The following is a 12,283-nucleotide window of genomic DNA, read 5'->3' on the forward strand; positions in this document are numbered from 1 at the left end:
TCCTATTCTAACTACATGTCTCTTCTATAACAGTTGTCTTGGTCCTAATCTAACTACATGTCTCTATAACAGTTGTCTTGGTCTTGTCTACATAGAAACATGGACCTTCTGTCTACATATGGATCTTCTGTCTACATATGGACCTTCTGTCTACATATGGACCTTCTGTCTACATATGGACCTTCTGTCTACACAGAAACATGGACCTTCTGTCTACATAGAAACATGGACCTTCTGTCTACATAGAAACATGGACTTTCTGTCTCCATAGAAACATGGACCTTCTGTCTACATAGAAACATGGACCTTCTGTCTACATAGAAACATGGACCTTCTGTCTACATAGAAACATGGACCTTCTGTCTCCATAGAAACATGGACCTTCTGTCTCCATAGAAACATGGACCTTCTGTCTACATAGAAACATGGACCTTCTGTCTAGATAGAAACATGGACCTTCTGTCTACATAGAAACATGGACCTTCTGTCTACATAGAAACATAGACCTTCTGTCCACATAGAAATGTGGACCTTCTGTCCACATAGAAACATGGACCTTCTGTCTCCATAGAAACATGGACCTTCTGTCTACATAGAAACGTGGACCTTCTGTCTACATATAAACATGGATCTTCTGTCTACAGAAGTGTCTGTCTTCTGTCTGTCCTCACATTGAAGAGTCAGTCAGCGCTGTCTGTCCTCACATTGAAGAGTCAGTCAGCGCTGTCTGTCCTCACATTGAAGAGTCGGTCAGCGCTGTCTGTCCTCACATTGAAGAGTCAGTCAGCGCTGTCTGTCCTCACGTTGAAGAGTCAGTCAGCGCTGTCTGTCCTCACATTGAAGAGTCAGTCAGCGCTGTCTGTCCTCACATTGAAGAGTCAGTCAGCGCTGTCTGTCCTCACATTGAAGAGTCAGTCAGCGCTGTCTGTCCTCACGTTGAAGAGTCAGTCAGCGCTGTCTGTCCTCACATTGAAGAGTCGGTCAGCGCTGTCTGTCCTCACATTGAAGAGTCAGTCAGCGCTGTCTGTCCTCACGTTGAAGAGTCAGTCAGCGCTGTCTGTCCTCACATTGAAGAGTCAGTCAGCGCTGTCTGTCCTCTCATTGTAAAATAACACCTGTAGGATGTAGACTGACGGCGCCTAACGACCACAACAATAAGTCTACTCTCCTCCTCTCTCTTGTCCTCCAGACTCGTCCTCTGCCCACAGTCTGAAGTCAAAGGCCAGCAGACACTCCCGACAGAGCCAACACCAGACCCAGCAGAGGACAGAGCCAACACCAGGACAGAGCCAACACCAGACCCAGCAGAGGACAGAGTCAACACCAGACCCAGCAGAGCTCTAACGTCTCCCCCAGGACAGAGCCAACACCAGGCCCAGCAGAGGACAGAGCCAACACCAGGACAGAGTCAACGCCAGACCCAGCAGAGGACAGAGTCAACACCAGGACAGAGCCAAAGCCAGACCCAGCAGAGGACAGAGCCAACACCAGGACAGAGTCAACGCCAGACCCAGCAGAGGACAGAGTCAACGCCAGACCCAGCAGAGGACAGAGCCAACGCCAGACCCAGCAGAGGACAGAGCCAACGCCAGACCCAGCAGAGGACAGAGCCAACACCAGGACAGAGTCAACGCCAGACCCAGCAGAGGACAGAGTCAACACCAGACCCAGCAGAGGACAGAGTCAACACCAGGCCCAGCAGAGGACAGAGCCAACACCAGACCCAGCAGAGGACAGAGTCAACACCAGACCCAGCAGAGGACAGAGTCAACGCCAGACCCAGCAGAGGACAGAGCCAACGCCAGACCCAGCAGAGGACAGAGCCAACACCAGACCCAGCAGAGGACAGAGCCAACACCAGGCCCAGCAGAGGACAGAGCCAACACCAGACCCAGCAGAGGACAGAGCCAACACCAGGCCCAGCAGAGGACAGAGCCAACACCAGACCCAGCAGAGGACAGAGCCAACACCAGACCCAGCAGAGCTCTAACGTCTCCCCCAGCCAACACGAGGCCCAGCAGAGCTTTATCGTCTCCCTTAGGACAGAGCCAACACGAGGCCCAGCAGAGCTCTATCGTCTCCCCCAGGACAGAGCCAACACCAGACCCAGCAGGGCTCTATCGTCTCCCCCAGGACAGAGCCAACACCAGGCCCAGCAGAGCTCTATCGTCTCGCCCAGGACAGAGCTAACACCAGGCCCAGCAGAGCTCTATCGTCTCCCCCAGGACAGAGCCAACACCAGGCCCAGCAGAGCTCTATCGTCTCCCCCAGGACAGAGCCAACACCAGACCCAGCAGGGCTCTATCGTCTCCCCCAGGACAGAGCCAACACCAGGCCCAGCAGAGCTCTATCGTCTCCTCCAGGACAGAGCCAACACCAGACCCAGCAGGGCTCTATCGTCTCCCCCAGGACAGAGCCAACACGAGGCCCAGCAGAGCTCTATCGTCTCGCCCAGGACAGAGCTAACACCAGGCCCAGCAGAGCTCTAACGTCTCCCCCAGGACAGACAATGGGCTCGTTTGAGTGGAAATCCTGAAGCAAACCGACTGCAGACGATCGTGGAGAAATGAATTCTGGGAAGGTGCATCTGTTTCAGCGTTAAGTCTGATATTCACGTGACTTTCCAACAAGGCAGTGTTGACATTTTTCAGAAAAGTCTATTGTTTGTAATGTAGAAATAAATGTCTCTATCCCCATATCACTGTAAATGTGTGTAGCCTACATTTGTACTGTGAACTGAGGAGAGAGAGACTCAAATATCACATTTGGGGTGGCAGGGTAGCCTAGTGGTTAGAGTGTAGAGGCGGCAGGGTAGTGGTTAGAGTGTAGAGGGGGCAGGGTAGTGGTTAGAGTGTAGAGGCGGCAGGGTAGCCTAGTGGTTAGAGTGTAGAGGCGGCAGGGTAGTGGTTAGAGTGTAGAGGGGGCAGGGTAGTGGTTAGAGTGTAGAGGCGGCAGGGTAGACTAGTGGTTAGAGTGTAGAGGCGGCAGGGTAGCCTAGTGGTTAGAGTGTAGAGGCGGCAGGGTAGACTAGTGGTTAGAGTGTAGAGGTGGCAGGGTAGCCTAGTGGTTAGAGTGTAGAGGCGGCAGGGTAGACTAGTGGTTAGAGTGTAGAGGCGGCAGGGTAGCCTAGTGGTTAGAGTGTAGAGGCGGCAGGGTAGCCTAGTGGTTAGAGTGTAGAGGCGGCAGTGTAGCCTAGTGGTTAGAGTGTAGAGGCGGCCCTAATGTCTCCTCCTAGTGGCCTAGTCAGGATAATACTGAGCCCTAATGTCTCCTCCTAGTCAGGATAATACTGAGCCCTAATGTCTCCTCCTAGTGGCCTAGTCAGGATAATACTGAGCCCTAATGTCTCCTCCTAGTCAGGATAATACTGAGCCCTAATGTCTCCTCCTAGCCAGGATAGTACTGAGTCCTAATGTCTCCTCCTAATCAGGATAATCCTGAGCCCTAATGTCTCCTCCTAGTCAGGATAATACTGAGCCCTAATGTCTCCTCCTAGTCAGGATAATACTGAGCCCTAATGTCTCCTCCTAGTCAGGATAATACTGAGCCCTAATGTCTCCTCCTAGTCAGGATAATACTGAGCCCTAATGTCTCCTCCTAGCCAGGATAGTACTGAGTCCTAATGTCTCCTCCTAGTCAGGATAATACTGAGCCCTAATGTCTCCTCCTAGTGGCCTAGTCAGGATAATACTGAGCCCTAATGTCACCTCCTAGTGGCCTAGTCAGGATAATCCTGAGCCCTAATGTCTCCTCCTAGTCAGGATAATACTGAGCCCTAATGTCACCTCCTAGTGGGCTAGTCAGGATAATACTGAGCCCTAATGTCTCCTCCTAGTCAGGATAATACTGAGCCCTAATGTCCCCTCCTAGTCAGGATAATACTGAGCCCTAATGTCTCCTCCTCGTCAGGATAATACTGAGCCCTAATGTCTCCTCCTAGTCAGGATAATACTGAACCCTAATGTCTCCTCCTAGTCAGGATAATACTGAGCCCTAATGTCTCCTCATAGTCAGGATAATACTGAACCCTAATGTCTCCTCCTAGTCAGGATAATACTGAGCCCTAATGTCTCCTCCTAGTCAGGATAATACTGAGCCCTAATGTCTCCCCCTAGTCAGGATAATACTGAGCCCTAATGTCTCCTCCTAGTCAGGATAATACTGAGCCCTAATGTCTCCTCCTAGTGGCCTAGTCAGGATAATACTGAGCCCTAATGTCCCCTCCTAGTCAGGATAATACTGAGCCCTAATGTCTCCTCCTAGTCAGGATAATACTGAGCCCTGATGTCTCCTCCTAGTGGCCTAGTCAGGATAATACTGAACCCTAATGTCTCCTCCTAGTCAGGATAATACTGAGCCCTAATGTCTCCTCCTAGTCAGGATAATACTGAGCCCTAATGTCTCCTCCTAGTCAGGATAATACTGAACCCTAATGTCTCCTCCTAGTGGCCTAGTCAGGATAATACTGAGCCCTAATGTCTCCTCCTAGTCAGGATAATACTGAGCCCTAATGTCTCCTCCTAGTGGCCTAGTCAGGAAAATACTGAGCCCTAATGTCTCCTCCTAGTCAGGATAATACTGAGCCCTAATGTCTCCTCCTAGTCAGGATAATACTGAGCCCTAATGTCTCCTCCTAGTCAGGATAATACTGAGCCCTAATGTCTCCTCCTAGTCAGGATAATACTGAGCCCTAATGTCTCCTCCTAGTCAGGATAATACTGAGCCCTAATGTCTCCTCCTAGTCAGGATAATACTGAGCCCTAATGTCTCCTCCTAGTGGCCTAGTCAGGATAATACTGAGCCCTAATGTCCCCTCCTAGTCAGGATAATACTGAGCTCTAATGTCTCCTCCTAGTCAGGATAATACTGAGCCCTAATGTCTCCTCCTAGTGGCCTAGTCAGGATAATACTGAACCCTAATGTCTCCTCCTAGTCAGGATAATACTGAGCCCTAATGTCCCCTCCTAGTCAGGATAATACTGAGCCCTAATGTCTCCTCCTAGTCAGGATAATACTGAGCCCTAATGTCTCCTCCTAGTGGCCTAGTCAGGATAATACTGAACCCTAATGTCTCCTCCTAGTCAGGATAATACTGAGCCCTAATGTCCCCTCCTAGTCAGGATAATACTGAGCCCTAATGTCTCCTCCTAGTCAGGATAATACTGAGCCCTAATGTCTCCTCCTAGTCAGGATAATACTGAGCCCTAATGTCTCCTCCTAGTGTCCTAGTCAGGATAATACTGAGCCCTAATGTCTCCTCCTAGTCAGGATAATACTGAGCCCTAATGTCTCCTCCTAGTGGCCTAGTCAGGATAATACTGAGCCCTAATGTCTCCTCCTAGTCAGGATAATACTGAGCCCTAATGTCTCCTCCTAGTCAGGATAATACTGAGCCCTAATGTCTCCTCCTAGTGGCCTAGTCAGGATAATACTGAGCCCTAATGTCTCCTCCTAGTCTGGATAATACTGAGCCCTAATGTCTCCTCCTACTCAGGATAATACTGAGCCCTAATGTCTCCTCCTAGTCAGGATAATACTGAGCCCTAATGTCTCCTCCTAGTCAGGATAATACTGAGCCCTAATGTCTTCTCCTAGTCAGGATAATACTGAGCCCTAATGTCTCCTCCTATTGGCCTAGTCAGGATAATACTGAGCCCTAATGTCTCCTCCTAGTCAGGATAATACTGAGCCCTAATGTCTCCTCCTAGTCAGGATAATACTGAGCCCTAATGTCACCTCCTAGTCGGGATAATACTGAGCCCTTTGTCACCTCCTAGTGGCCTAGTCAGGATAATACTGAACCCCAATGTCCCCTCCTAGTGGCCTAGTCAGGATAATACTGAACCCTAATGTCTCCTCCTAGTCAGCATAATACTGAGCCCTAATGTCTCCTCCTTGTCAGGATAATACTGAGCCCTAATGTCCCCTCCTAGTCAGGATAATACTGAGCCCTAATGTCCCATCCTAGTCAGGATAACACTGAGCCCTAATGTCCCCTCCTAGTCAGGATAATACTGAGCCCTAATGTCTCCTCCTAGTCAGGATAATACTGAGCCCTAATGTCTCCTCCTAGTGGCCTAGTCAGGATAATACTGAGCCCTAATGTCTCCTCCTAGTCAGGATAATAATGAGCCCTAATGTCTCCTCCTAGTCAGGATAATACTGAGCTCTAATGTCTCCTCCTAGTCAGGATAACACTGAGCCCTAATGTCTCATCCTAGTCAGGATAATACTGAGCCCTAATGTCTCCTCCTAGTCAGGATAATACTGAGCCCTAATGTCTCCTCCTAGTCAGGATAATACTGAACCCTAATGTCTCCTCCTAGTGGCCTAGTCAGGATAATACTGAGCCCTAATGTCTCCTCCTAGTCAGGATAATACTGAGCCCTAATGTCTCCTCCTAGTGGCCTAGTCAGGATAATACTGAGCCCTAATGTCTCCTCCTAGTCAGGATAATACTGAGCCCTAATGTCTCCTCCTAGTCAGGATAATACTGAGCCCTAATGTCTCCTCCTAGTGGCCTAGTCAGGATAATACTGAGCCCTAATGTCTCCTCCTAGTCTGGATAATACTGAGCCCTAATGTCTCCTCCTACTCAGGATAATACTGAGCCCTAATGTCTCCTCCTAGTCAGGATAATACTGAGCCCTAATGTCTCCTCCTAGTCAGGATAATACTGAGCCCTAATGTCTTCTCCTAGTCAGGATAATACTGAGCCCTAATGTCTCCTCCTATTGGCCTAGTCAGGATAATACTGAGCCCTAATGTCTCCTCCTAGTCAGGATAATACTGAGCCCTAATGTCTCCTCCTAGTCAGGATAATACTGAGCCCTAATGTCACCTCCTAGTCGGGATAATACTGAGCCCTTTGTCACCTCCTAGTGGCCTAGTCAGGATAATACTGAACCCCAATGTCCCCTCCTAGTGGCCTAGTCAGGATAATACTGAACCCTAATGTCTCCTCCTAGTCAGCATAATACTGAGCCCTAATGTCTCCTCCTTGTCAGGATAATACTGAGCCCTAATGTCCCCTCCTAGTCAGGATAATACTGAGCCCTAATGTCCCATCCTAGTCAGGATAACACTGAGCCCTAATGTCCCCTCCTAGTCAGGATAATACTGAGCCCTAATGTCTCCTCCTAGTCAGGATAATACTGAGCCCTAATGTCTCCTCCTAGTGGCCTAGTCAGGATAATACTGAGCCCTAATGTCTCCTCCTAGTCAGGATAATAATGAGCCCTAATGTCTCCTCCTAGTCAGGATAATACTGAGCTCTAATGTCTCCTCCTAGTCAGGATAACACTGAGCCCTAATGTCTCATCCTAGTCAGGATAATACTGAGCCCTAATGTCTCCTCCTAGTCAGGATAATACTGAGCCCTAATGTCTCCTCCTAGTCAGGATAATACTGAACCCTAATGTCTCCTCCTAGTCAGGATAATACTGAGCCCTAATGTCTCCTCCTAGTGGCCTAGTCAGGATAATACTGAGCCCTAATGTCTCCTCCTAGTCAGGATAATACTGAGCCCTAATGTCCCCTCCTAGTCAGGATAATACTGAGCCCTAATGTCCCATCCTAGTCAGGATAACACTGAGCCCTAATGTCCCCTCCTAGTCAGGATAATACTGAGCCCTAATGTCTCCTCCTAGTCAGGATAATACTGAGCCCTAATCCTAGTCAGGATAATACTGAGCCCTAATGTCTCCTCCTAGTCCTAATGTCTCCTCCTAGTCAGGATAATACTGAGCTCTAATGTCTCCTCCTAGTCAGGATAACACTGAGCCCTAATGTCTCATCCTAGTCAGGATAATACTGAGCCCTAATGTCTCCTCCTAGTGGCCTAGTCAGGATAATACTGAGCCCTAATGTCTCCTCCTAGTCAGGATAATACTGAGCTCTAATGTCTCCTCCTAGTCAGGATAACACTGAGCCCTAATGTCTCCTCCTAGTCAGGATAATACTGAGCTCTAATGTCTCCTCCTAGTCAGGATAACACTGAGCCCTAATGTCTCATCCTAGTCAGGATAATACTGAGCCCTAATGTCTCCTCCTAGTCAGGATAATACTGAGCCCTAATGTCTCCTCCTAGTCAGGATAATACTGAACCCTAATGTCTCCTCCTAGTCAGGATAATACTGAGCCCTAATGTCTCCTCCTAGTGGCCTAGTCAGGATAATACTGAGCCCTAATGTCTCCTCCTAGTCAGGATAATAATGAGCCCTAATGTCTCCTCCTAGTCAGGATAATACTGAGCCCTAATGTCTCCTCCTAGTCAGGATAATACTGAGCTCTAATGTCTCCTCCTAGTCAGGATAATACTGAGCCCTAATGTCTCCTCCTAGTCAGGATAATACTGAGCCCTAATGTCTCCTCCTAGTGGCCTAGTCAGGATAATACTGAGCCCTAATGTCTCCTCCTAGTCAGGATAATACTGAGCCCTAATGTCTCCTCCTAGTCAGGATAATACTGAGCCCTAATGTCCCCTCCTAGTCAGGATAATACTGAACCCTAATGTCTCCTCCTAGTCAGGATAATACTGAGCCCTAATGTCTCCTCCTAGTGGCCTAGTCAGGATAATCCTGAGCCCTAATGTCTCCTCCTAGTCAGGATAATACTGAACCCTAATGTCCCCTCCTAGTCAGGATAATACTGAACCCTAATGTCTCCTCCTAGTCAGGATAATACTGAGCCCTAATGTCTCCTCCTAGTCAGGATAATACTGAGCCCTAATGTCTCCTCCTAGTCAGGATAACACTGAGCCCTAATGTCCCCTCCTATTGGCCTAGTCAGGATAACACTGAGCCCTAATGTCTCCCCCTATTGGCTGGCTATCCAACCCTGAGCCCTAATGTCCCCTCCTATTGGCTGGCTATCCAACCCTGAGCCCTAATGTCCCCTCCTATTGGCTGGCTATCCAACCCTGAGCCCTAATGTCCCCTCCTATTGGCTGGCTATCCAACCCTGACCAATCCGTAGTAGATCCACTAACTCTAATAACCTGATCAGGTATTATTGGTCGAAGGAACCACGTGCGTCACAACTTCAATATTTTTATTAGAATGTCATTTAATACAATATATTATCCATGTAGACCAGAGGGGGGGTCCAACTCGTTCCACGGAGGGCTTGGCGTCGGCAGGTTTTTTGGTTCTTCCTTTCAGTTAAGACCTAGACAACCAGGTGAGGGTGAGTTCTTGACTAATTAGTGACCTTTAATTGACCAATCAAGTACAAAGGGGAGGAGGGAGAAACCCCTCAGACACGCGGCCCTCTGTGGAATGGGGTTGGACACGTGATCCAGACCATCAAAAGCATTAGAGTACAAAAACTGCTTTTATATTCCATAAAGAATTTAACAGAATGTATAACAAAGTAATGATCTTGGGCATGAACTTAAAATACTAAACCATTTGTTTAAACATCTCATCGTAGCGTGTTACGTCTTCTAGAAAACAAAAACAAAAATACACTGAAAAGCAACAAATCCCACAACCATATTTTGGTGGACAGCTTGGATATGAACCATTTCTATCGTCTGACATGTTCCCCACCGGCACCACCAACACCACCGGCACCACCAACACCACCTGTACCACCGGCACCACCAACACCACCTGCACCACCGGCACCACCGGCACCACCAACACCACCTGTACCACCGGCACTACCGGCACCACCGGCACCACCTGTACCACCGGCACCACCTGCACCACCGGCACTACCGACACCACCTGCACCACTGGCACTACCAACACCACCTGTACCACCGGCACTACCTGTACCACCGGCACCACCAACACCACCTGTACCACCTGCACCACCAACACCACCTGCACCACCGGCACCACCTGTACCACCGGCACCACCAACACCACCTGTACCACCTGCACCACCGGCACCACCAACACCACCTGTACCACCTGCACCACCAACACCACCTGCACCACCGGCACCACCTGTACCACCGGCACCACCAACACCACCTGTACCACCTGCACCACCGGCACCACCAACACCACCTGCACCACCTGCACCACCGGCACCACCAACACCACCTGTACCACCTGCACCACCGGCACCACCAACACCACCTGCACCACCAACACCACCTGCACCACCAACACCACCTGCACCACCAACACCACCTGCACCACCTGCACCACCGGCACCACCAACACCACCTGCACCACCGGCACCACCAACACCACCTGTACCACCGGCACCACCGGCACCACCTGCACCACCGGCACCACCAACACCACCGGCACTACCGGCACCGTGACCCGGTCAGAGAGGCTCTCGGCATTAAGAGCTTGTAACAGCTCGGTTACTCAGGAATAAAGAGCTCGGAGACACTCGGTTAAGGACAATATGACTACGAGTGAAACGACCTCATGGCAACCTATTCCCAACACAGGGGCCTATGGGGCCTGGGCTATAGTAGTGCACTATGTAGGGATTAGGGTGGCATTGGTTCCTGGGCTATAGTAGTGCACTATATAGGGATTAGGGTGGGGCCTGGGCTATAGTAGTGCACTATATAGGGATTAGGGTGGGGCCTGGGCTATAGTAGTGCACTATATAGGGATTAGGGTGGTTCCTGGGCTATAGTAGTGCACTATATAGGGATTAGGGTGGCATTGGTTCTTGGTCTATAGTAGTGCACTATATAGGGATTAGGGTGGGTCCTGGTCTATAGTAGTGCACTATATAGGGAATAGGGTGGGTCCTGGTCTATAGTAGTGCACTATATAGGGATTAGGGTGGGTCCTGGTCTATAGTAGTGCACTATATAGGGAATAGGGTGGGTCCTGGTCTATAGTAGTGCACTATATAGGGAATAGGGTGGGTCCTGGTCTATAGTAGTGCACTATATAGGGATTAGGGTGGCATTTGGAACGTACTGTAGCCCTTCCAGTCTCCCCAACATTAGTGTTCATTGCCACAGGTGTTTTATTGAAATGTTTAAGAGTAAATCAAAGTGTGTGTGAGTGTGTGTCAGGGTCTCTGTAAAGGTGTGTGTGTAAAGGTGTGTGTGTGTGAGTGTGTGTCAGGGACTCTGTAAAGGTGTGTGTGTACAGGTGTGTCTCTGTACGAGTGTGTGTCATGGTCTCTGTTAAGGTGTGTGTGTGTGAGTGTGTGTCAGGGTCTCTGTAAAGGTGTGTGTGTGAGTGTGTGTCAGGGTCTCTGTAAAGGTGTGTGTGTACAGGTGTGTCTCTGTACGAGTGTGTGTCATGGTCTCTGTTAAGGTGTGTGTGTGTGAGTGTGTGTCAGGGTCTCTGTAAAGGTGTGTGTGTACAGGTGTGTCTCTGTACGAGTGTGTGTCATGGTCTCTGTTAAGGTGTGTGTGTGTGAGTGTGTGTCAGGGTCTCTGTAAAGGTGTGTGTGTGAGTGTGTGTCAGGGTCTCTGTAAAGGTGTGTGTGTACAGGTGTGTCTCTGTACGAGTGTGTGTCATGGTCTCTGTTAAGGTGTGTGTGTGTGAGTGTGTGTCAGGGTCTCTGTAAAGGTGTGTGTGTACAGGTGTGTCTCTGTACGAGTGTGTGTCATGGTCTCTGTTAAGGTGTGTGTGTGTGAGTGTGTGTCAGGGTCTCTGTAAAGGTGTGTGTGTGTGAGTGTGTGTCAGGGTCTCTGTAAAGGTGTGTGTGTACAGGTGTGTCTCTGTACGAGTGTGTGTCATGGTCTCTGTTAAGGTGTGTGTGTGTGAGTGTGTGTCAGGGTCTCTGTTAAGGTGTGTGTGTGTACAGGTGTGTCTCTGTAAAGGTGTGTGTGTGTCTGTACGAGTGTGTGTCAGGGTCTCTGTAAAGGTGTGTGTGTGTACAGGTGTGTCTCTCTAAAGGTGTGTGTGTCAGTGGAAGCCGATGCGCAGCGCCTTGTTCTTGACCATGGTGAACTTGGAGACGAACACGGCGGCGTGGGCGGGGCTGACCAGGTAACGGTAGGTCTTGGTGACGGCGGGCGGAGGCTCGGCCGGGGTGATGGGAGGAGCCTGCTGGAGGGACGAGGCCGACGGGGAGAGGAACGCAGACGCACGAGTCACATAGTCCACCAGACGACCATACTGCTGCTCTGACAACCACTCCCTCCCACTGTCACCCTGAGGGGAGGGGAGGAGGAGGGGGGAGGAGGGAAATAGAGGAAGAGGTTTAGTGATGTTTCCTGCATGTTCTGAAATCTGAATATTTTTGTTCACTGTAGTTGGCCAAGGATAAACACGTCTGCTGAACGACCATATGGTGATCACCCTCCCCTCCCTCACCCTCACCATCCCTCACCCTCCCCCCC

The 12,283-nt window shown here is 49.8% G+C and overlaps 3 protein-coding genes across 3 annotated transcripts in view; 1 reads left to right on the forward strand and 2 right to left on the reverse strand.

The window, feature by feature from the left end:
• LOC115122686 (regulator of G-protein signaling 22) overlaps window positions 1-1,834 on the forward strand; it is a 45,771-nt gene extending 43,937 nt beyond the window's left edge. The window contains exon 21 of the mRNA XM_065027066.1: window positions 1,190-1,834. Within this exon, the coding sequence (XP_064883138.1) occupies window positions 1,190-1,344 (155 nt within the window). The 3' untranslated portion in view covers window positions 1,345-1,834. The remainder of the gene's footprint in view (window positions 1-1,189) is intronic.
• A 7,203-nt stretch (window positions 1,835-9,037) lies between these two features.
• On the reverse strand, window positions 9,038-11,108 carry LOC135574944 (uncharacterized). Its single transcript, XM_065027067.1, has 3 exons — window positions 11,096-11,108; window positions 10,155-10,330; window positions 9,038-10,109 (listed from the first exon to the last, which is right to left on the reverse strand). Exons 1-3 carry the CDS (start codon window positions 11,106-11,108, stop codon window positions 9,402-9,404), a joined length of 897 nt encoding a protein of 298 aa, XP_064883139.1. The 3' UTR covers window positions 9,038-9,401.
• The window catches only part of LOC115116098 (intermembrane lipid transfer protein VPS13B-like), a 53,596-nt gene continuing 52,248 nt past the window's right edge, over window positions 10,936-12,283 (reverse strand). The window contains exon 12 of the mRNA XM_065027293.1: window positions 10,936-12,095. Within this exon, the coding sequence (XP_064883365.1) occupies window positions 11,847-12,095 (249 nt within the window). The 3' untranslated portion in view covers window positions 10,936-11,846. The remainder of the gene's footprint in view (window positions 12,096-12,283) is intronic.

Source organism: Oncorhynchus nerka, linkage group LG14 (assembly GCF_034236695.1).
Source record: "Oncorhynchus nerka isolate Pitt River linkage group LG14, Oner_Uvic_2.0, whole genome shotgun sequence".
NCBI lineage: Eukaryota > Metazoa > Chordata > Actinopteri > Salmoniformes > Salmonidae > Oncorhynchus > Oncorhynchus nerka.